Source organism: Chenopodium quinoa, unplaced genomic scaffold (assembly GCF_001683475.1).
Source record: "Chenopodium quinoa cultivar QQ74 unplaced genomic scaffold, ASM168347v1, whole genome shotgun sequence".
NCBI lineage: Eukaryota > Viridiplantae > Streptophyta > Magnoliopsida > Caryophyllales > Amaranthaceae > Chenopodium > Chenopodium quinoa.
Genome location: NW_018743920.1, coordinates 5,837,298 through 5,861,021, shown reverse-complemented (window position 1 = coordinate 5,861,021; position 23,724 = coordinate 5,837,298). Strand labels below are relative to the sequence as shown.

The window sequence follows — 23,724 nt, the reverse complement described above, 5'->3', positions numbered from 1 at the left end:
GCCGTCGCCTGTTACAGTGCGACACCTGTCACAGGTAACATGTGACCAGTCACGTGTCACTTGTGAGGGGCAAATGATTAGGGGATTTTGCTCCCACCAATCGGAATGTGACACGTGGGCCAATCAGGTCCTGCCAAGTGTCCCCCAGTTGGAACTGTCAGGGCTTGCCACGTGGCACACGCCTATTCGTCCACCCTGGACCTATTATGTCATGACACGTGGCATCCTCCATGCCTAATGGAGAAACCGGCCACCTAGGCCCAACTTCCAAGGGAAGCCCAATCAGCCCAAGGTTAACCTAAACCTAGGATTGGCACATTTCCCAAGGTTATAAATACCTCCCTTAAACCTCATTAAGGGGGATTACGCACATTAAACACTCTCACCTAGAGAGACCCAATCACTTTAATTTCCGCATTAATTACTCCTTAATCAAGTACTAACTTGACCGTCGGAGGCGGATCTCCAATCATCCGGAGCATCCGTTTGTTTTGCAGGTTCAGGCGTCCGGTTCCAGTTTCGGAATTGTAACTCTCCCGCAGGACATCAGAAAACCCCGAAACAAATAATAATAATAATAATAATAATAATAATAATAATAATAATAATAATAATAATAATAATAATAATAATAATAATAATAATAATAATAATAATAATAATAATGCTTTTCGGCCTGCTCTGCTGAAATCTGCTCTGCTATGCTAAAATCTGCTCTACCATACTCTGCTCTGCTCAGAAATACAAAAGAACAGGGCCTTAGTTTGGTCTAGTAGTTCGGTCTATTGGTAAGAATATATAATACTTTTTCTGTTTTAATTTATTTCACCATTTTCTTTTACCACAATAATTTAATAGAAAAAGTAGGGACACATGAAATTGTAAGTAAAGATTAAAGAACTTTACATAAATCTATACAATTAGAATTAATCTCAATAAATAAAAATAAAAATAAATAAAAAAAAAGGTTAGGAAAAAGAAAGCATTAGAATGTTTTCTCAGGAGAGAAATTTCTAATGCATATCCCTACATAAAGAGACATATAGATTATTCTTCCAAAAAAAAAAAATTAGTAGTACAATACATTTCTAACTTTGTGGCTGGGCTAAACCATGCGAAATTCTAGATTAATTGATTCTTCTTACTAAAAAGCAAAAAGAAAATCCCTCAAAAAAAAAAAAACAAAAAGAAAAAAAACCTGGAAGACTTCAAGTGGGTTACTAAACTTCATATAACCTTGTAGGCCGAAGAGTATGTAGCCTAGATGAAACCTTATCACTAGCAAATGCCAAATGGTACCAAACCAATTCTCATTTCCCAAATCCTAAACCCGTATCCAATCTCGCTACATGCAAGAAGCAAATGTCTACTAACAAAGTGTCAAAGTGAACTGGTCAATCAAATGTGTTTGTTGACGACTATGATTACTCTGTGTAGAGTTTTTAGACAGTAAAAGCTGTAGAGAGTTGTTTATGTAACTACTACGTATGTAAGGTGTATATAATTACATATAAATTGGGTTTAACTCCACTGTATTAGTGAAAATCTAATGGTCACAACTTACAAGACTTACAAGTTACAACTTGTCCCTTTCACTAAAGGGTGTTTTGTAAAGGGATTTCATTTTAAAGCGAAAGGAGATAGTTGATCGTTTGAAAAAGCTCTTGGTTAGGATTTATATGAAATAGGTTTTTGGGTCCAAAATGCTCATCTAAAAGAGCTTTTAAGCTTTTTTTTTTGTTGTTTTATACAATATAACAGTTAATGACTAACAATTATTTACCAAATACTTTTACACAAAAAGCTAATTCAATTAGCTGTCAAAATAAATAATGCAAACATCTAACAACTAATAACCTGTCAAACAGAACTTTAGTGATACTCCATCAACCCAATTTACTTAGTGCATCCACAATGGTTGTAAATTCTAGATCAATTGCCTAGGAAATTCATTATATTTATTTATTATTATTATTGTTTGAAGACTAATATTTTAATTTACTATTGTGTTGAAGTATTTCTCAAGAAACTTCTATATTTCAATTATCAATAATTTAAAAAACTGAGTACGGCTCGAGAATTATTCAGTATATTACTATTAAAAATCACGGAGTAATATCAAAGTTAATATTTATATAAATACTACAAGACTATAATATTGCTAATGTTACAAAACAAGAGAGTATAATTAAGTGAAAAGAAAGGCGATAATACTTTAAAGAACGGAGAAATCTAACCTACGGAGTAGCAAAAGGCAAAGAAGTACCAACATGTACTATTATCGTAAGTTGTAAGCAAGCAGTAAGAAAAGCCAACATGCGACAGGTGACAATCGTAAATCCTGAAAGTGGGAAAGTCCAACTTCATAATGTACTTTAATTTATTTTAAGTTAAGGTGTGTTAGAGGGTTTTAATTACGACGCAAGTATACACTAGAAAAGCAAGGTCAATGGGGAGCTTTATTTCTACTAACTTTAAATAACATGCCTTAGCCTTACCTTTTTGCATGGTTTATTGATATCGATCAGAATATTATTTATTAAGAAAGGCCTTCCTTAATTATTTAATAAATATAAATAAATTGATAGGAGAAAGTATAGTACGAGTACATTATTATGAATTGAAGTTACTAGACTTTATAGAGCTAGGGAAAGCGCGGATTAATTAAAACGAAGTGGTGACAAGTAGTAGTAATAACTCTAATAAATTTTTCTAGTTAGTCATCATAATTATAAATGGCCAAATGAGTACAGCTTGGGAGCTGCTTCTTTTAATTGTTGGGTTCATTAAAACAAACATGTGCACTCCCTCGTAATTAAACTATATAGCATCATCCATTTTATGTATGTATAGTTGCTTCTTATGTCATGCAAATATGGACTTGAAATGAGGACATCTCGTATTTACGGTACTATGTAGCACAATACTTCTTATATGATACGATATTGGTATGTACGTAGTTCTTAGTAATACTCCGTAGTTGAATTAAAATGAAATAATTAAGTTGAACAGGATGAAACTGAATTGGATTTGAGTGAAAGAAAATTGAGAAAATAAAATATGACTATTAAATATTCGCGGTTGGAGCTTGAATAAAAATAAATATAGAGATAGAAAGCAGCTATGGTAGAATTAAAAGGAGAAAGAAAGAAGGGGTATGTTGATTGAATGTGCTAATGGAAGGCTAAATGGGTAGTAATATTAAATAAGGATAATTAAAAAGGGGAGGGTGGGTACAAATTGCAGTTGTAAGAGAGAGAAGATGGAAAATTGAAGAAGGGGTCACAAAGTAAATGATGGTATTAATGTTATGATAGTATGAATTTAAGATGCAATGCTATAAAGCAGGGGAATGGCAGAGCTATTAACATCCATTCAATAGTACTCCATGTCTACTAGTAAATTCAATTAATTGCTAATTAAATGGTTGAAAGGAACTATATGGAGCAATCTTTTTTTTTTTTCTTCAATTCAATTGCCTGACCTGTTACCAACCTCGCTATTTCTTAGCAAAACCTTCTTTATTTTTTTTCCATAGGTACCAAACTTTCTTTATTTCGTTGTCTATTCTTTACAGGGTTATATAAATTTATAGGACAATAATGCTTATTTATTCAAACAAACATATCTTTAATACGAGTACTATTAGATCTATAATCTTACCAGCAATTTTAGTTTCATGAATGATATACGTTAACCTTTGATATTTGGAGTTTTGTGGGTAAGGGCGTCTATTCGTTATAGTTATCGAACTCACAGTATAACTAAACATTCCCTCATCCACTGCAGGGTGTTTGAGAACTTTACAATGAGAAAATCCATGGAAAAAGTAACAAAATATGTGATAAGTTTCTAATAGAAGTATAAAATAAACGAATGCTAAGATGACCTAAGTATTTCTCGAGGATAATGGATTTCTTAATAAGGCACTTTTTTTTCTTTTTTTTTTTTTCTTAATAAGGTACTTAAAAGCCAAAAACTTTTATTTAATTTTTACATGATATATATAATCATTGAGCATAAGTATTTTTTTTATTTGTGACGATTTAAATTTAGTTATAATTTGTATAATTCACAGATTGTCAACGACTTTCCATAAATTCCGTTCAAAAAAAAATAAAATAATTGTGGGTTTCAACATTTATTATAAGTAAGACTAAATATTTAATGGCTCAATCTGTTATCTAATACTCGATAAATCTAGCTAGTTGGATTCAAAATGTTTTATACGAGTAATTACTAACAATATCCCACATATCCTTCCCTTTGAACCTCTCTCAAAAGCCTAGTACTTTATTATTGAAAGTGCTCTAGATTAGGAGTGGTTCATTTTTTTTAACCCCTTAAACTATTCATGCATGATCTAAATATATTCCTCATTATTGTAAAACTAGGTAAAACTCGTGCGATGCGGTTTGTTCATTTTTCTTAAAACGAATATTTTTTTTATTTACGTGATAAAATTTTATATTTTATTCGTTGTACGTAGTATTTAAAATAAATTGTGAATTTTCTCTCATTCATTATATATTTTAATAAAATTCCTAATCTCAAAAGATAATATTTTATATTTAATTAATTTAAATTTTAAAATCTCATTTGCCAATTTTGCTTATGTGGCATTTGAATTATTTTATTCTAAAAGAAATTATAAATCTCTTATTTAATTGGCTTTAACTAAAATGTATAATCTTACATGGCGCGTTAAGAAAATTTAATCCGCTCTCTAAAAACTCGAGAAAAAACTCCCCTTAATATATATATATATATATATATATATATATATATATATATATATATATATATATATTTGATTTATTTATTTCTATTTGAGAGTTTTTGGGTTGAACGGTTGAATGTTTAGTTCATCTAGTTGAAAGTCAAATCTCAATTTCCTATAGAGTAGTTTTAGTCAGTTTGCTACGAGTAAAGATTTTGAGTCAACGATTTTCGTTTATTGCTATCACGTTTTTCATCCTATATACTAACAGCAACATTTTGACATTAATTGATACCTCTAATTACATATTAATAAAAAAAATTATAATTACACTAAAATCTTTAATAAATAAAATAAAACTTACTCGTATTTCAAAATATCAATCTTAATTTTTTATTTTTTTTTTAGTTTAATGCATAGTTGGAAATATCAACGATGAAATACGTAAATTGAAAATTGTGCCAAAAAAATACAGTAGAATAGATAAGACAAATTAAAAAGAGCATAGAGATATAGAGTAATACAAACGAAAACAGGGAATTTCAAATCTATAATATGTCATACATAAACCCTCAAACTAAAACCTCGTTGGTGTATTCGATCAATCACTTGAAAACGACATGTTGCACATTGTTGGCAACTAGTCTCAGGCCAAGTGATACTTTGTCATAAACTTCAAATGTTTGTACTCTCACAAATGTGCATTCACTGTCTTGAGTTTTCTAACCACGGATTATAAATGTTGATAAGAGCTTGATATCAAATTTGAAAGTCTATTATCTTCAAACATTGAAAATTGGCACTTAATAGTTAGGTTGTTTCTTTTGGCGTAAGTATGAAAAACTAAACACTAAATAATTCTCTTAGTAAGAATGTCAATTGTAGTTGAAGTAGTTGACATATATACATACCTGTAAGAGAAATGATAGTCAAAATTGAAAAACCGAGAAGTTGGTTCGAGCTTCCAAGTACTGTATTAGATGATTTGGGCCTACTGGACTAACAACATAGTACATATAGCGAATGGATTTTATGAGAATGGTCCACAGTAGATACTACTAGAGTACTAGTATTTGGGATGGGGCGACCGCGTCTTGAAAAAAATAATAAAATCGTACATGTAGTTGATTAGCGAATAATTAGAAGAGTAATTGCCTTATTAAGTGGTCTTGATTGCGGGCCGAATAGTGTAATTAGTATGGGTTTAGATAATTGGGCTGCATTAATAAAGCAATGACGCAGAATTAGTTAAACATTAATAAGGGTTCACGTGTAGTGTCCCAATATTTAATAAAAAAAATCGGTTTTAGTTTGTATTATGTGCGCTCGTAAATAAATACGACGACTACTCCGTAGTCCGTAGAAGTAGTAGACTAGTAATGCATGTAGACTTTGTTAGTAGAGAGTAGCAGTTTGATGATTTAGATATGGTCCCTGCCCCACCTACGTAACTAAATTAATTTATAAAAAAGATGATCAAATTTGACTTTACAAAGCGAGTAATGTCACCCTCATTTCATGCAAACTTAGAGACCCTTTATATCATTAAAATTAAATGCCAAGAGTAATTTCCATTTATTATTAGGAGGTAGTGTTGATGTTATTTGGATGAGCAAGAGAAATCAAAGAAGCAAAATTGAATACGTAACTTAATCAATAAGATAATAAAAGTGCAATAGTAATAGTAATAATAGTAATTAAAATTAAAAATTAAAATTCCATTTGGTTGCAGAGAAGACGGGGAAATGATTAACAATGTAATCATGTTCGCGGCGGGCTAATGAGTGAAGCCCGCATAATTCCCGTCTTATGGGCAACCAAACAGGACATTTTAATCCTTACATACTAGCTTAACAGAGAGAGCTAATTAACTTACACCTAACTTAACACAATGTAATTTAAAGCATATCTCTCATGATTCTAGCTTAGCTACTTAATTAATTAAGGTTTCTAGCTAACTACCACCAACAGCTAGCTGCCGCTTGTTTCTTTTTTTTTTTTTTTATGTATTTATATCTTTATATTTATATATATGAGAGAGAGGAAAGGGAGAGAATTTAAATTCCATAGAAGCATACACCTTGGCTCCACGATTGAACCCCTGACAACGATGATCATTAGTTGTTGTGGCTGCGGTTGCGGATGTTGTTATTGTTGTTGTTGCTGTTGCTGTTGTTGTTGTCATCGTTGTTGTTGCGAAGGAAGTCAAGGAGGACGGTGCTCTTGCACTTGGGGCAGCGAGGATCAGCTTCAGACAACATGACATACATAAGACACCTTGGACAACCAACCAAGACCATGGAAGTAGTTTCAGGGCTGCTGGCGTACTTGAGGCTTTCTTCAGACGAAACACATGATCTTGGTGGCGAGTCATCTGATGATGACGTTGACATCCTGTGTCGTCTTATATCTGCTGCTGCTGCTGCTCCACCAACCACCCTCGCCGGTGGCGGTGACAAATTCAGCTTCAAATCAAGGTCTTGATTGTTGTTGTTACCCCTTCGATTCCTTCTGCTCATTTTTCTCACGCTACCTGAAATTCCCCCCTTCACCTTAGATTTTGCTTCTCATAAATTTATGTTAATAAACTATTTTAATGAAAGAATATAAGCAGAGAGTAACTTACTGAATTGAAACAAGGTGGCAATTAAGAGCGCAGTTGCTTGGCCTGGATAGCCGAATTCAAGATGGATGAAACAAATTAAGAGAAGGAAGAAAAAATTAAAAAATAAAAAATAAAAAAAGAAAGAGAGAAAGAGAGGGGGAGAGAGGAGAGGGGTTGGGAATAGTTAGTTCATGTGAAGCTCATTATATAGAGGGGTTGAATATACATACTGTATAAAGAGAGAGAGATGAAAAGAAAGGGAGGTGTCTTAAATTCTTAATTAAAGTATGGATAGGAATTGTAAGAGAGAGAAAATTATTAAGGAGATGAACATCGAGATATCTATTAATCCCCAACAACAACGATGAGATCAAGGAAAATTAAAACTAACTAACCCCAACATATTTAAATAAAAATTCATTTAATACAACACTAGCCTTAATTATCATGACGAGTATCAATTTAATGCCTTTCCAATTTTTATTTAATGGCTTTGAGTTGGGAACATATATACATTTATTTTATTTATTTATTTGGAGTATTTTTAACTAGGTCTTTGCTTATTATTCTACCTAGCTGGAGAAACTAACATTGCCAGTAATTGCATCTTCCTAACAACTTTTCCATTCTAAATTTTAAACACCTTTCATTTCATTTCCTCTACTTTCCCCTCATTCTAACGGCTATTCTATTTAGGTCTTTAATTGTTTGCTTAATTTGACTTTTCAAAATCTCCGAGACAAGTTTTTAAACGTATATATTTATTCGTATTTATAAGCGTAATAAAATTTATACAATGAGACAAATTTAAAATTTTACATGACTATATTATCTCTTATACTAAGCATATACTTCGTATATATTAAAGATCTTGCTAACGAACGCTCTTGGGGTGTTAGATAAGCATTTAAAGATTATTTAAAGTTGTATTAATTTAGGAATGTATGACAAAATTAGGGATGGAGGGAGTACTACTCTACCGTACTTTATTAAGTTTAATTTCAAGTATTTTCACCCTTCATTTCTTTGCTATTCAAATTTAGTGTCTTCTTATCAAAAAATTTATACATAATATTAATTTAAGAACGTATGATAAAATTATGTGTTCACCGATTTACAATTTTTTTTTTAATTTACTTATTATTTACCCTTTTTGTTATTAGCTTCTTATATACAAGTAACATTTTCAAATCTTGGTATACAATACACATATACATAACTATAGCCTATAGGCTTAGAGGGGTGTATATACACTTCGATCACCCGATTATAAGATGAATGCGGTGATTTTTGAGATATTTTAATAGTTTGACGAAGTGACCAGAAATATTTATGTAAGAGGATGATCTCATACAAATTTAGTGTCAAACTACAAAAACCAAAATATAAAGAATACTTCGAAATAAATAAAAAAGAATTCAACAGATATAATATGGAAACAAAATGTGATTTTACTAACGCAATACACAACTAACACAAGATACCTTTTTTGTTATTTGACTAATTTTTGAACTTTAATTACCTTGTCACGGCTCATCTACAATAGAATCTCAAGTGATAATGTTGAGTGCAACAAACATGCATGCTGAATTTGGGTTGTTTTCTTAGTGACACACTACTATCAACGGTACCATTTAAACCAAAGTTGATGTCACATTGTCACTAGAGATTATTAAAATTAAACAAATATTTACTTGTAAAATTTTTGACTTTTACATTTATTAAAGCATAACCTCAATTGTCAACATCTTTAATTATAAATAAGCAAAAAGTAATGGTTTGAAAACATATATTGAGACGGATCACATACAAGCAAAACAAAATAGGTGGCATATGTGATTTTACAAGTCATTAGGCTATGCCGCCAACAGGGTTATTGTTGTAATCAAATGTGGTTATAATAGTAAAATTAGAGACAATAACTTTTCCAAATTATACACGGTAGTCATGCATTATAATCCTCATTTCTATTTTATGTATTACAAGCACATATTAAGTTTTGTGTATTCTAGAATCTGTTACATTTGATATATTTTAAGGGTAATGATATATGTAGCCCTTAAAACTATATATAAGCATTAAATATACTTCTTAAAATGGAATTAAGTTGGGAATTCATGACCAAATCACGCACAGATTGGTGTAATAAATATTAATTTATCTTTAATATTTCCTTTTTTAGCTTCTTATATATAGCTCTTAGGGTTATGTTTATCATTTTCCATATTTTAATATACAATATAAATTTTGGACAAATGTAACACAAAACAAGTTATTATTCCAACAATGCTCTTACTTTTTTTTGTTATCCCAATTTATGATTTTGTTGATTAATGCAATCAACACAACATTTAAAAGACAATCAATGCTTAATTTGTATTTTACGTAAGAATGCAATGTAAAAACATGAACAATAATTTATATATATATAAAAAAAAAAGTATACTCCGTAGTATTTAATTAATTGAATATTTTTTTGAGGGAAAATTGAATATTATAATTTACTTAGGCATGATACCAAACTTAAGAAATAAAAAATAAATTAAAAAAAAAAGGAGAGTAATTGGTCATTCTTGTGAATTTTGATTGGTTTGACCATGTTAGCTAAATGAAATCCGTCCCTTTTTTCTTTGAGGAAATGAAATCCGGCCCTCGAGAGTCCAAAGGAAGAGAGATGGGAAATGTACATAAAATACGGATATTATGTATATGCAATTAAGTTGAGGTAATATAGATGCAATTAAATTCAACTAACTTTAATAAAGTTAGTATTGAAGAAGGATCTCCTCCGAAAAGGGTTTTAATGATGCACAACAGTAGTAATAAAACTAGCTAACGTCCTTGTATTAATTAAGACTATTAACTGCAGCCATTGGATCAAACTGACTCACCTCATCACCATCCATTAGATCATACGTCCACTGACATCATCATCTGCCCATCCAACGGCTCCTATTTTAGTTTAGTAGCTAGTCCATTGATTCTTACAAATACTGTGAACGCTACAATTTATTGCAAATTTACAGGAAATTAAACCTAAAATAACTCCGTATAATACAGTAAAGTGTTTACAAATTAATACCGAAGGCCCATATCATCCGGTGGCTATATACTCGTAGTAAATAAAAATTCCTTGGTCCAAGCCCATTTCTTGTCGCTCGCTAAAGTTTCCAATTATTATAACTGAATTAGACTAATTTAATTGGATGTACTGTGTAATACTTTTTTCCGTTCCCCAAATATGATAAATGTTTGTTAAAAATTGGGTGTACAATAATTTATTGTGTGGTGAGAAAGAAAAGAAAAGAAATATGGGTAATTTTTGTGACACTATAGGTAACTTTTGATAGTTTAGGAGTAACTTTGTGAGAATAAAAATAACTGGATAATAAAGGTAACTTTTGCGGTAAAATAAGTAACTTTTAGTATACAATAACCGAATGTACATTAAATTTAACTCAAGTAACCCCAGCCACATAGTGTGCCAGCCACATATAAAAATTTGTGTATTATATGAGTCCCTATCTTTGTTATTCTCTATTTTTTCTCCTCTTCTTGAAATTCGTGTCTCATCCCCGTGTTGTAATATTAGAGGAATGGAGGAAGTATAAGGCTAAGTCTTGTTTTATTTTGGAGCAAAAGGAAAAATCTTAAATTCCACTAGCCGGTAGCCAGGACGCCTGGTACACCAACAGGCCCTCTTACTTAAGAGCTTTCCCTTTGATCATTATTGGAGCTCTTAAAAAATGGCATACTTTTTCGCCATTCGGTATATGAAACTTAATTGAAGGGACCATGTAAGTGTTTGAATGCAAACATCAACGTAATCGAATCATTACTTATGAGTAGAATATAAAATTGATAGACGATTCAGGATCACTTTAATTAGCTTAGCTTGGTTGAATTTCGATTATCGAAATGAAATATAAACATGACAGTCTATGATTCCAATAAGCAAAGAACTAACGGTGTCCACGTTTGACTATTAAGGGTGATATCATTAATGTGGTCATTAATGTTAATCTCATTCCCAATAATATAATCTTGTGTTCATATGCAAATTATGACTTGTATCAGTGTATGCATAATGATTAGCAACTAGAGTAAGAGTAATTTATTCAATGGGTTTCTCTAATTATAATTACTTGGATAATTTAATTGCCTTGATTGACTGTAAGATTAAATTGCTAAAAGTCATGAGTCTACTATTGGTTGTCTTGGTTATCTAACCAACCTAACATACATTGTACTAATTGAGTACTACATAGTACATACATGAACATGCATCCAAACATTGTTTCCAAATTTGGTGCCAACAGTACAATAAGAGACTATTTGAACAAGGTTACTTTCAAAATCTCTTTCTTTCAATAAACTCTCATTTGGAATTAATTCTATTTAACATAAAACATACTATTATTATCCTCTAGTAATAGTAGTAGCTTAAATATAAATAATAATAAAACAATTCAGCGACTTAGATAACTAATTGGTTATAGAAAAAAATAAAACCCCTAGAAGTATTTCTTCGAGAACACTTTTAAGAAAAGGTCCATAGGACGACTCAAAAACCTTTCCTTCATTTGGACCCTTGACTTCATTATCTCATATACATATAGTAGTATAGTTACTATAGTACTCAACGACCATATAATAACAGAAAAAAGAGATGGTAGTTTTACAACTCTTGAGCGAATTTGACTAAGTAATGCAAAATTTCTGTTCAGAATGAATTACTCCAAAACATTACATTACTTATGGTGTTCACTTTATTATCATCAACTATTCAACTTAACACGCTCGAATTAAGTTAAACTAGTACTAGGTTTAAAGAATCGAGCAAGAACATTATGATTCTGTTCTGGAACTACGAACAGTTCATTTGAACCTTGAAAAACAAAGAAAGTTCTCGTACAAGACACACCTACATGACTGCAAATTCGACAGTGAGATGTGCATGATCAGAAAGCAAGTAATTTTCAGGCCAAGTCCCTTCCTCCACTTCTTGAGGGAAAAGTGTGGCCTTATTGACCGTAAAACCAATAGCAGCTGTAGAATTCCTCGCATCTTCTACTTCATCCACACCACTACTGTCATCATGCTGAAGAGCACACAGAGTCCACGCTCTCTGCAGAATGAGCTAACCAATCAACACCACAATCAATTGTAAAACCAAATCTTTCAAACAAATTGAATGTTTTTAGGAATAATAGTACCAAAACGTTTGGCACATGAACAATTCCATCTCCGTCTTCATCTATACACTTCCATATATCCCTGATATCTTCATCATTTAGGCCTCCATCAGGGTTCCCACTTATGCCCAACTAGAATCAATCAAATATAATTACCAAGTTATAATTGCCAGTGTTGTATTTCAAGCACGTAAGGCTTCAAGTTTTTTTGTTTTGTAAGAAATTTTAGCACGACAATAGACTAGAGGCTACCTCAACAAGGGCTTGAGAAAAATCAGAGTATGTTATACAACTGCCCCTTAGTCTCAATGGTAACTGATCAACACCTCCAGTGATAACTTTGTGCAGCAGATTCTGTAGATTAAATTAAACCATTAACAAAAGATCAATTGCCAGCTTGATAGTAAGTAATGCGCCAAAAAAAATACTTCACTTTTAAACTACCTTTATGTTTCCCAAAATTGCTTCCATGAAACTCTCTTTTAAGGGTTTCTGATATTTCTGGGGATTCTGCAGCCAAATAAAGTCCACTCCACATATATTTCCTCTGTGGTTCCGGTGACTAACCCACTGCAAATTAAGTATACCATTAGTACTTCTCTACAAAATAATCAGATATTATAAAGATGTCTGAGGCTGGCACAAACCTTCTGTGAATCATCAGTATCATCTTCATGATGGTGAGCAATATCATAGGTCGAGACAAAACCTTGTGATCGTAAAAACTTGTAGACATGTCCTTTTTTACTTCCATTCCAATCCCTTTACAAATGTATGTGAACACAATGATCAGCAGTAACATACAAGATGCTAGATGTCCTTTGGAAAGGTCATCATGACATGCAACATATGCAATTAGACCATACCCGCAGAGGATGACAGGTATATGGAGGGCATATTTTCCCATGTATGATCTGATATATTGCAAAATCTTGTAAACCTATTTGGAACAAAAGAGATGGAAGCAGAATCATAAACTTTGATATCTAGAATTAAAGCTGACTACTCCGTACTATGAGTTATTTATGGTAAATACAGAAAGCAGCACCTGCTGTAACCGAAGAAAACAGTATCTTGAATTATGTGGAAATATCAAGTGAGTATTTACAATTATAGCTTCCTTGACTATATTTGTGGTATTCTTCTGCGTATTATCACAACATAGCTCCACATGCAAAACTTGTGCTACACGATCAGCAATATCATTGAACAACAATTCTCTGTAATTTAACAAGCGGAACTGGCTTTGATGTAGTGCTGTTAACAAACCTGCAACAATCTGTCTATTCAAGCCCAAAACAAATGTAGTAAATGCTTACAAATAGAATAGGACAGTTAGAGCATGAATTCTAAACCGGTATTTAGTATATTATAATTTGTTTGTGAAAGATTCAACCTTGCTAAACAACAGATCAGAAACCGTGCATCACTAATGAGGAATTCTGGTAGGTTCATACCATTTATCACATAAGAATAGCAAAAACATACACCAGAAAATCCCTGAAAAGCTACAACAGCAATTGGCATGCTGCAGTTTACCCTACTTGTCCTTAATATGGTGTCTATGTTCCTGGTGGTTTCAGGCAAAAGAATTGGATAGAAGATGCCCGGGGCTTTTTCAAGAACAAGCTTGAGATTTCAGGCCCAATCACCAGTCTAGGACTCTCTAGGAGAAGTATTTCATTACGGCTATGTTCTTAATCCTCAACTTATTTAAGACAAAAGAGTTTCAATAAGATAAATATAAACAGATTAAGTTTGAATAAGCTAAGACATACTGACAATGCAAGTTGAAAGTTTGGGCTGAAATAAGTTGAGAATAGTCGAATAATTAGGGAGAACATTAACACACCTGAACTCTTTACAAATTGAAAACTGTATGTCGATGTTGAAAAAAGAAAATAATTTCATATGATGAGTATCTAATTCTAACGATAAATAGGTGGAGAAAGAGATAGTATAACAGTAGTACCATCCCCACGGCTGTTAGTTCGAGCAAGCTTGTAAGTCAGATAACCCTCATCATGAAGCCTGCTCTCATACATCCCAGCAAGTTCTTCATTATCCACCCAAAATTCCTGAAAGGGGAAAGGACTACGATATATTATCATGTTTAATTTAATAATTTAAAAATCATCAAATGGACAAAATAAAAAAAAATAAAAAATAAAAAAGAATACCTGCAAACAGATTACAGAGGATTTCAAGTGAAGCAGCCTATCCAAAATCCTGCAGTTTCTAGAATGCCAAGACTCCCTAAACTGGCTTTCACGTGCCTGAAGTGAGCAGATAAAATCAAATAGCAGTAAATTAAGAATATTAAACATAAAAATTTAAATTTGAAGGGGCTGTGGCAGGAAGACGTACCCCTCCACCAAGGCGCTTGTAAATAGGTGCAAGGATATTGAAGGTTGTACACGAAAATTCTGTATTTGTATCCCAACAATCCAAATTCTTATATCTATTTGGATTGCCGTCGTCTACTACTTGTTCATACAAGCCATTTACGACTACTACAGGCTCACCCATACCACTACCACTACCACTACCACTACCAAATATCAATATCGATTAGATAATTTGAATTTGCAGCTCAAATAATGGAGAAATTTAGAATCTATAGGGTCGGAAAGTACAAGTATTTCAAGTTGGAAATGGAATAAAGTGAGTGGTGTAAGTAGTACCTTATAAATTAGGAGAGCAGAAGCTCAGAATCAGGCATAACAGTTTTTACAGCAATTAAGTGAGTGGAAGTAATTAAGTCAAGTGAGGACTGAGGAGAGTAGTCTACAAAGATTGACATCAAAGTAAGGGGCCACCGTGCTATAGTTACTTCTAAAGGAACTAAGCTCCAGGATTCCAGAATTTAATTTTTTTTTTTTTTTTTTTTTTTTTTTTTTTTTTACATAAAACCTACCTTTGTTGATAGTTATTTGCCAACTTTACAGTTGAGGCTTAATTTGGTTCATGTTGAAAATACAAAATTGTTAAAATTATGTGTTGATTTCATTTCAACTGATGACGAAAGTCTCATATTTTGGACTCAACTTCTCTATGTCAACCAATAAATGCAACCCCCAACATCATAACCTTTTCAAATGTTAGTCCATTAAGTTTGCCATATTGTAATATTTATTTATACGAATTTTTTTGGAGGGTTTTACCAGAAGTTCCACATTAGAGATTATTAAACAAGCATAAGTATGGAACTATAATGTAAGCCACAAAATATACAATCATTTATATACTAATTCATTCTTGTGAGCCGTTTTGGCCATTAAAATTAAAAAAAAAATGACCCTACCTTTATCTTTCCTCACTCCTGAGTCACACACTCACAGTCACTCACACTGGCGTATGCTAGTCAAGATGTTCTCTTCTAATGCATCTCTTGTCGGTCTCCCTTAACTAAGCCCATTGCAACATCAGAATATGAATATATTCCTTTCTGACATATTAAATTATAATCCAAATTAAGGACGATTGATTATATTCTCACCGAAATGAGCAAGCAAAAGTTAAGAGCTCTGTTTTGCTGTGTGCGTAAAGAATCTAATTGTCCAAAAGAGACCAACGCATAATCAACGCTGGTGTTAGATTACAAATAATGCTAATCTCGAAAGTTTGGATGGCCGGATGGAATCAATACTGATCACAAGATGCCAATCATCTTCGGGAACTTAGTGAGTCGGACTTGGAATGAAAAATATCGTCTACACAAAATAAATAAATAAATAAAACACTAAACCAATACCAATTTCAATTTACATCAAACCAGAAAAATGATTACCAATTTCAATTTACAACAGACCAGAAGAATGAATACCAATTTCAATGCCTCATCTTCGTAATCAAAGCTTAATCTTTAAGAGTTTCGTATCAAATAGACAAATATTAAGAACAAAATGACATGCCTATATAAGATACAATGTAGTTACTGCTTGACTGTATGAAAAGCATTTGACCACAAATATGGCGACACTGGCATAAGGTAGCTATCTATACGCTGTTAAACATATTACATTGACAGACATGGGGCATGAATGAAGGGAGCAAAAAAACATACAAACCCTCCTACGACAAGATCTAATGGAATATTGTTTAATCTTCCAAAAACTGCTGTCGTTCAAGCTCTATGATACTTTCAGTTAGATTGCTTAAACTGCTGTTTACAGTTTCATTACTACTACGGCACTCTGATAACTGTTCTCGCAGACTTCGTACAAGCTCATTGAGTTTCTGAATGCTCTTCTCTTGAGATAAAATGATCTGTGATGCGTAAAAATGAGAAGATGAATTAAGTTGTTCAATTGAGACAAAGCTATCTACTGCATGCCATAAGATAGGAAATACTACTCAGTTCAATAAATATATGTCTCACAAACATCACGAATGCCTCACAAATTTTCAAAAGAAAAGCCTGCATAGACTACCCAAAATAGCAGCACTAGATTGTTTCAAAAAGCTTGCTACACCCACATAAACTAAAGATTGAACTATTTCCCCCCTACAAAAGGTCGACAAAAGTACTGGGACTACCAAAATGATAGGCAGCATTATATTAGCAGGGAAGTAGAATTATATAACCCAGGCTCAAACAGTTGTAAAACAAGTTTATAAAGGTAACCTTCATAATACTTCCTCCGTTCCACCATAGTTGCACGGTATTCATTTTTCGAAATTTCACAATAGTTGCACCAGTTCCATAATTGAGAAGTTTGTTATGTCAAAAAGAGAAGGGAGCTCTTGCCAACATTCATGAACCCCAGCCCTAGTGCAAACTGCAAAGTAGCCAAACACAGGGAACCCTAATTGCCTTTTTGATAATAACCCAAACAAAGCAGGGAAGACCAGTGAAAGCAAAAGCATGAAAGAGGTGTCTGATATTATCTTGGTTCTGTCACTTGCCTTCATTGAGTGAGGTGTGTCCTTGTGCCTTTCCATTGCAAAGAACATGTTCCCTTCCTAGCCAACAACCAACCTCCTATCTTAAAATATATAGTATATTCTACAACGCTATTGCCATAAAGAGGGTATAAGACAACATATCTTGAGACTCAACTAGGATACACTGATAGAGCCAGGGCCTTTATTACATCCTTGCTGCTCAATCCAAATACCAAAATTCGCATCTGATATTACCTTTCTAATCTTAAGGGGATATTGGGACGTGTCACTTTGTACTTCCATCATCCCCTGAGGACCTTATTACATCACAGGATCTAACAGCATATCCAATCTATCCTTATCAATCTTCTAATAATCCCCTGGCATCCACACTTCACATCATTTCCTTGGCCTAAAATCAGTTTGCAAATGAAAACACATGTCCGACTCCTGCGCCCAATTTCCATGTAAAAACTCATTTTTTGATGGCATTAAATGCTTGACCATGTATTTTACACAGAAGTCAATGTGTTCTTCCATTTAGCTCTCCTTCAATGTGAAGCAAGTCATCAAGAAATTCTGCAAGTTTTTATCACTTTCTTTTGCAAAGTGACAAGTGCACATGCTAAGACTGCAATGACATTCCTAGAGAGATTACATCTACTCAACATGGTATATAGGTCAAAATATTGGTAGGTTAAGAGAAAAGTTGCCAAAAAATTTCACCAAGACCAAATGGTGGAATATGAAAGAGGACATCTTATCCCAATCTCATCCCAAGATTGCGATTGAGGAAATATAGAATGACAACTGACAAGAAGGTGCGGCAGACCAAATATGGGAGTCACTTGCAAAACAAGAAATAGATACAGCTACAGAAATCGCAGGAGAATCAAGCATAGGAGAGATGATGGTGAGATAAAGAGGCCAGGCCAGGCCACCAGAAATGGGAAAGTATAGTATGGCTAAAATTGAGGCAAATAAAAACACTTGCGGAGATTAGAATAAAGCATATTTAATATATGCATTAGAAATTGAACTGGACATAGGTTAAAAAAATTAATAATAATAATAATAAAAAAGAAGGGGGGGGGGGGGGGCTTAGTACAGGATGCAAAGATCTTGAACAAGAGATATGCATCAAAGATGAAAGAAGAAAGAGAATAAACCAGAGAAAGAAAGATGAGGCTGACATCAAGGAGAAAAAAGCAGCACAGATTCATTATGTTATGGAGGTGCTTACACTTTGTTTGGGTAGCAAGGAAAATGAGGGGAGGGGGAAAGTAGAGCTCCATCTTCTCTTCAAATCTCTCCAATTTTGGAGTAAAGGTGTTTACTTAAAAACTGATCCCTCCCCTTCCTTCCCCCCAACCTTTTATCAAACAAAGGATCTTGTTCTCCTCCCTTTCTGTCCATCTCCTCTAATCCAAAAAAGTGTTGAAGCAAAGGAGAATCTTAGTGCACATATTTGAGTTACTCAATGAAGTCAAATCAATCACAGGAGAAACAAGCAAGGTAGAAGAGGAGTTTTAAAGGATCAAACTATTTCTTATGACCATTATTGTAGAAAAACTTGAAAACCCTTCTTTCTGCTGTCACACCTGCACCTTCCTTTTTTCTTCCTCCCTTCTCCCGTCTTCCTTGAGTCTACTGTCATTTTATTTTCCTTATTTAATCAGTTTTATGATGCCATGATGGTTGATTACTTGATTTGTGTCCTACTTTGAATACACATTCTGGTGATAGCTTGTTACAATATATTCAATTTGAGTCTTACTTTGTGAGTAGTGACTATCAATTTTTGAAAGTTCTTTGTCCCCATTGATTTCTAAGTTATGCAGTTTATTAATAAAATTATGCCCTCTCAATTTCAACAATAAAGTGGCAATGTTGTTAGTAGCACAATAGTGGGTCGGTTAATGTGTCTTCAATGCAAAGTGGGGTAATTCTACTATTGTAGAGATTTGTGACAATTAGACAAACAAGAGGCTGTAAGAGGGACCTGAAGATATCGATATAATTTTTGTAATGAAATTCAATCATCAAGTAATTCGAGAATAATTTGAAATTACTTGAAATACAATTTTTTTTTTTTTTTAAAAAAAAAATCAATAAATTACAACTTCAAAGAAAGCAAGTCGTGATGATAAACTTGAAATGGAGAGAATAGAAGAGGTATTTGAAAAACAAATAAATAAATGAGATAGGACATAGAGAAGTTCCTTTGCCTAATGAATCTCAATTGGACAAAAATATTCCTCTTAAAAAAATAAAAATAAATAAATAAATAAAAAAAAAAAACCCTATTAAACCACCTATTATTAGAGCTTTTTGGTATTGAAGCTAGGGACCAATTCGATTAAGAGATTTCAAGAATGTTTTAAACAAGGGGTTAGCCATTTAATCTTGCTAGAAATCCACATCATTTAAGGTCTTGCTTTTAATTTAGTTGAGAGGCTGATTCAACCACTTTAATCAATTTGGAAAAAATATGAGGGACAAATGTGAATTTGTGACAAGTGAAGGGAGTGATCTAACAAGAAAGTCTGCCATTCATTTCATGGCTAATTTGATGAAAGAAAACCTTTTTGAGGTGGGTTAGCTAATTGTTGTGCAAATAATAACTTACAAAGCTACAAAATTGTAAGGGAGCATTGAGACTTTGAGAGTTAGAGACTGGGTTTCCTAACATCTATTGGACAACTTGTCTTGAAGAACACTTAGTGCAACAAAGATGTGTGGCAATGAGGAAAAATATGGAGTGTAGTTGGATCGCTAAAATTCATACTCATGTTATACAAATTAAAATTCCATCATAAATCACAACATGAGAATAGCAATCTTCCAAAGGTTCTCTCCTCTTAAATTGGTTTTCGCATCCGATAATCATTTTGCATCCATCGTCATTATTCTTAAAAGATTTAAACTAATCAAACGAGGCTTCCAAGAGACAGTAATAAGTGATGAATGGTCTTCTTATAGAGAAGAAGAGATGGGGAAAGCAAACTTTGTGAAAGAGATGATTAAGCATGAAAATTAATGGGAAAAAGTAAGTTACAATATATATGAGAAGATTATATTTTGTGACAACAATAAGCCATAACTTGAATTGATGTAGGAGATCATGAGATGTAGGATTCCATTATTGAAAAAGTGAAGCTTGCGATTTATGAGAAAGAAATTGTCCTAGGACTTTAATTTGTTTTTATTTTTAGCTGATGTAAGATCATTAGATTTTATAAAATCATAAAATAAACATAATCTTGTATATATAAACACCCCACCATACACACCAAAATGTTTATCTCCCTACTTCAAGCCTTCAAGGATGCCCACATATTTCCTTCTTTCAAGCACCACATCATCCTTCTTCCCGTCCCAATTTGATTATTAAAAAAGAGATTCTCCATATTCTCAAACACATAATCAAACTAAAATATCTCACCAATTAAGAGCTATAAAGGATATTATATTCATTAATCTACTGCCATCAGAGAAGGAAAGTTCCATTCATTCTCTATATCAATCTACATCAGATGCATCTGGTCCAATTCACTATTTACTAGGGGAATTGGCCTCCAACATATAAATCTTGAAGAAATTTGAGGAGGAATAGATGGGGATAAACCAATAGAAAAAATAATTGCCCATGAAAGCTTCTTTGACGAGAGAGAGAGAGAGAGAGAGAGACCTATTTGTAAAAGTTTATAGACATTGGTCATTTCAGACAAAAATCTCAATCTAATATAAAACATTACTAACACACCATTTTAATCTTGAACGGTTTTGGATGAACCCATTATTCAAATTTGCTCATAACCATCAAATTTAGTGCACTAAAATCTTGGATCAAACCTCTATCTATCAAACAAGGCCAATATATAGCTAAACAAAACCTGAATACTTAGAATGTAAGTAAAGAAAATTAGGGATATCTACGACATGAAAATCAAAATTAGACATACCTCAAAGACGGTGTTTCAAATATTAAGTGACAATTGTCCAAAGTAATAAGTAGTTCCTCAGTTATATTCTGTGTTATGTTTAGTGTTTGAAAAGGCGTGCCTAAGGCGCTAGGGGGTAAGCGCTTAACTTGGTGTGGGTGAGGCGTTTGTGGTTGGGCGCATGAGGTGCACCAAAAGCACAAAAGGCGCACATGAGGTGCATGCCAAAAAATTTTAGTTGTTCATACAGTGTGCCTCAACAGAACCCCTCTTGCTTTAGTGCGACTTGAGCTTTTTTATACATTGGTTACTTCTGTTTTACAAAGTAATGAAATTTAAGAGAATATTGAAAAAGTAAATGAGTGGAAGACAAAGGAGGATTTAAAAAATAAATAAATAAAAAAAGAAGCTTAAAAAGGCGGGTGAGTGTAGAATAAAGGTGAATAGTGTGTATGGAAATGCATAATTATTATGGGGTAAAAGGTAAAATGGTAAAGGGGTATCTCTAAAATAATATAAAGCAAAGTGAGTAGAACAAAAAAGAACAAATTAAGATGGAAAGTGAGTGGAATAAAAAAGATTAGAGGGAGTATAAAAAAAAGTAGTTTTGTGGTAATAAGAAAAAACAACTCAAACTCAATTGCAAATTCTTCAATGGCTAAAAGACCAGTTGTCATTCGACAATTAACCAAGTCTAACACATAAGCTAATGTTGGTGGAAATGAAGGTGATTCAAAATTTAAGCAATCAATCTATATCAATCAATCAATCAATCAATCAAAGCCTTAATCCCATAAACCTCAATCAATCAATCAACCAATCTATATATGAGATAAAATTAAGAATGAGTGTTGTTCAAAACGAGAATGATAACAAACAACACAAACACCATGTAGAGGAGATGCAAGGAAAAAAGTACATAGGAGAAAACAGGTAAGAAAAACTCGATTGAGGTTAAAAAGCAGCATCTAGAACATATTACACATAATAAGAAAAGGTGGAGCACTAGGATTCAAGTAGTTGATTTCTGGAAGATACCATAGACGTTGATGGTGTGTTTAATTTTCTACAAATAACTTCTCTCTCACTTTACCTTACTTCATATGTGCTTTGACAAACCATGTTGAGCTGCTTTCCATCCAAAAATGGTTTTCTACAATAACGAATTGTGGATTTTTGTAAAAAAAAAATTAAAAAGTCCAAGGCCCCAATGTATCCTCTTTTTGGCCATTATCAATTTATCACCGCCAAAACACTCTCAACCCAACACCTCCCATCAGGCCACCACCACCTTGTAAGTTGTAACCCAACCAACCACCACCACACCCATAGTAACCACCCTGTCCAGTGGCACCCAATAATCCCACCCCTCTCTTTTCCTGACCTTAATCCATTACACTTGCACCCCCTCCTCCCCGTAGCAGTTCAATCACAACAATCCTGCCTACACAGTCACCGACCTCACAATTCCTTTCATAACATGCCTCTGTAGCTATCCTTTTCCAATATAACAAACCCAGTGTTGTAACTCTTAAGTCAAGGTACGGTTTGGCAGTTGAATTGATTTGCTAGCAAATTTCATTAAGCTTAGTCCAAGAGTGTAAAATAGCGGTTCATTCCATATTGGTTTTTCTTTTAAGTCTCTAGTTGATCAGCATTGTTAGTAAGAGTTGCAACTCATAGAATTTGCTAATTGACCGCACATTAACAAGAAAACAAAGGAGAATTATAAAAGGAAATCCAGAAGAACACAAAGTAATGGAAGAATGAAGTTGAAGGCGTAATAAACACAGAGCAATGAAGGCAATGAATAAAGATAGGGAGCAGATAATAAAGGAAAGAAAGCAGTACCTTCTCTTTAACAGCTTCTTCTCGCTTGGAAATGCGGTGCTGTTTCAGAGATAAAGTATGATTGGACTCGACATCGCTAACAAGCTGTTGCCTCCACTCGAACTGAGAAGTAATTATAAGTATCAGCAACAAGAATACCAGCAACATTGGCCTCGACATCCTTTACTTTACAACACCTATTTCAAACAACACAACCCAAACTTAATACAAAAACCCTAATCCTAACCTTATTCCAGAACCCTAATAATTTCAACACAGAAATTAATTTACCAAAAGAAGAGGCAGGAATAAATACGAATTGGAGGTGGAAATGCCTAGCATCTAATCGTCCGATTCAAGATCAATTTTGATTCACTCAGGAGCTGCTGATCGATCGATCCTTCACCTTTCTTTCTGTTCTGATGGAAGATGTGACGGAGTACTATTTTTGGGGCTAATTCTATTTTATTTTCGGAGTGCTCATAATGCCAATTTTGCTCTGCTTTTGTTTATTTCTCATTTTGCATACCCTATACGGGCAAT

At 33.2% G+C, this 23,724-nt stretch overlaps 3 protein-coding genes across 3 annotated transcripts; all 3 read right to left on the bottom strand.

Annotated features, from left to right (window-relative positions):
• Window positions 1-6,837: 6,837 nt before the first annotated feature.
• LOC110688564 (homeobox protein 6-like) lies at window positions 6,838-7,239 on the bottom strand. Its single transcript, XM_021865332.1, has one exon. The coding sequence runs from the start codon at window positions 7,237-7,239 to the stop codon at window positions 6,838-6,840; it is 402 nt and encodes a 133-aa protein (XP_021721024.1).
• A 4,756-nt stretch (window positions 7,240-11,995) lies between these two features.
• LOC110688146 (uncharacterized calcium-binding protein At1g02270-like) lies at window positions 11,996-15,304 on the bottom strand. The gene is made up of 10 exons (XM_021864850.1): window positions 14,888-15,304; window positions 14,701-14,796; window positions 14,493-14,598; window positions 13,569-13,789; window positions 13,387-13,460; window positions 13,168-13,282; window positions 12,965-13,090; window positions 12,773-12,874; window positions 12,542-12,652; window positions 11,996-12,453 (listed from the first exon to the last, which is right to left on the bottom strand). The coding sequence occupies exons 1-10, from the start codon at window positions 15,047-15,049 to the stop codon at window positions 12,250-12,252; spliced, it is 1,317 nt and encodes a 438-aa protein (XP_021720542.1). The 5' UTR covers window positions 15,050-15,304; the 3' UTR covers window positions 11,996-12,249.
• Window positions 15,305-16,257: 953 nt separating this feature from the next.
• On the bottom strand, window positions 16,258-23,724 carry LOC110688147. Its single transcript, XM_021864851.1, has 3 exons — window positions 23,473-23,724; window positions 23,203-23,378; window positions 16,258-16,789 (listed from the first exon to the last, which is right to left on the bottom strand). The coding sequence occupies exons 2-3, from the start codon at window positions 23,359-23,361 to the stop codon at window positions 16,622-16,624; spliced, it is 327 nt and encodes a 108-aa protein (XP_021720543.1). The 5' UTR covers window positions 23,362-23,378; window positions 23,473-23,724; the 3' UTR covers window positions 16,258-16,621.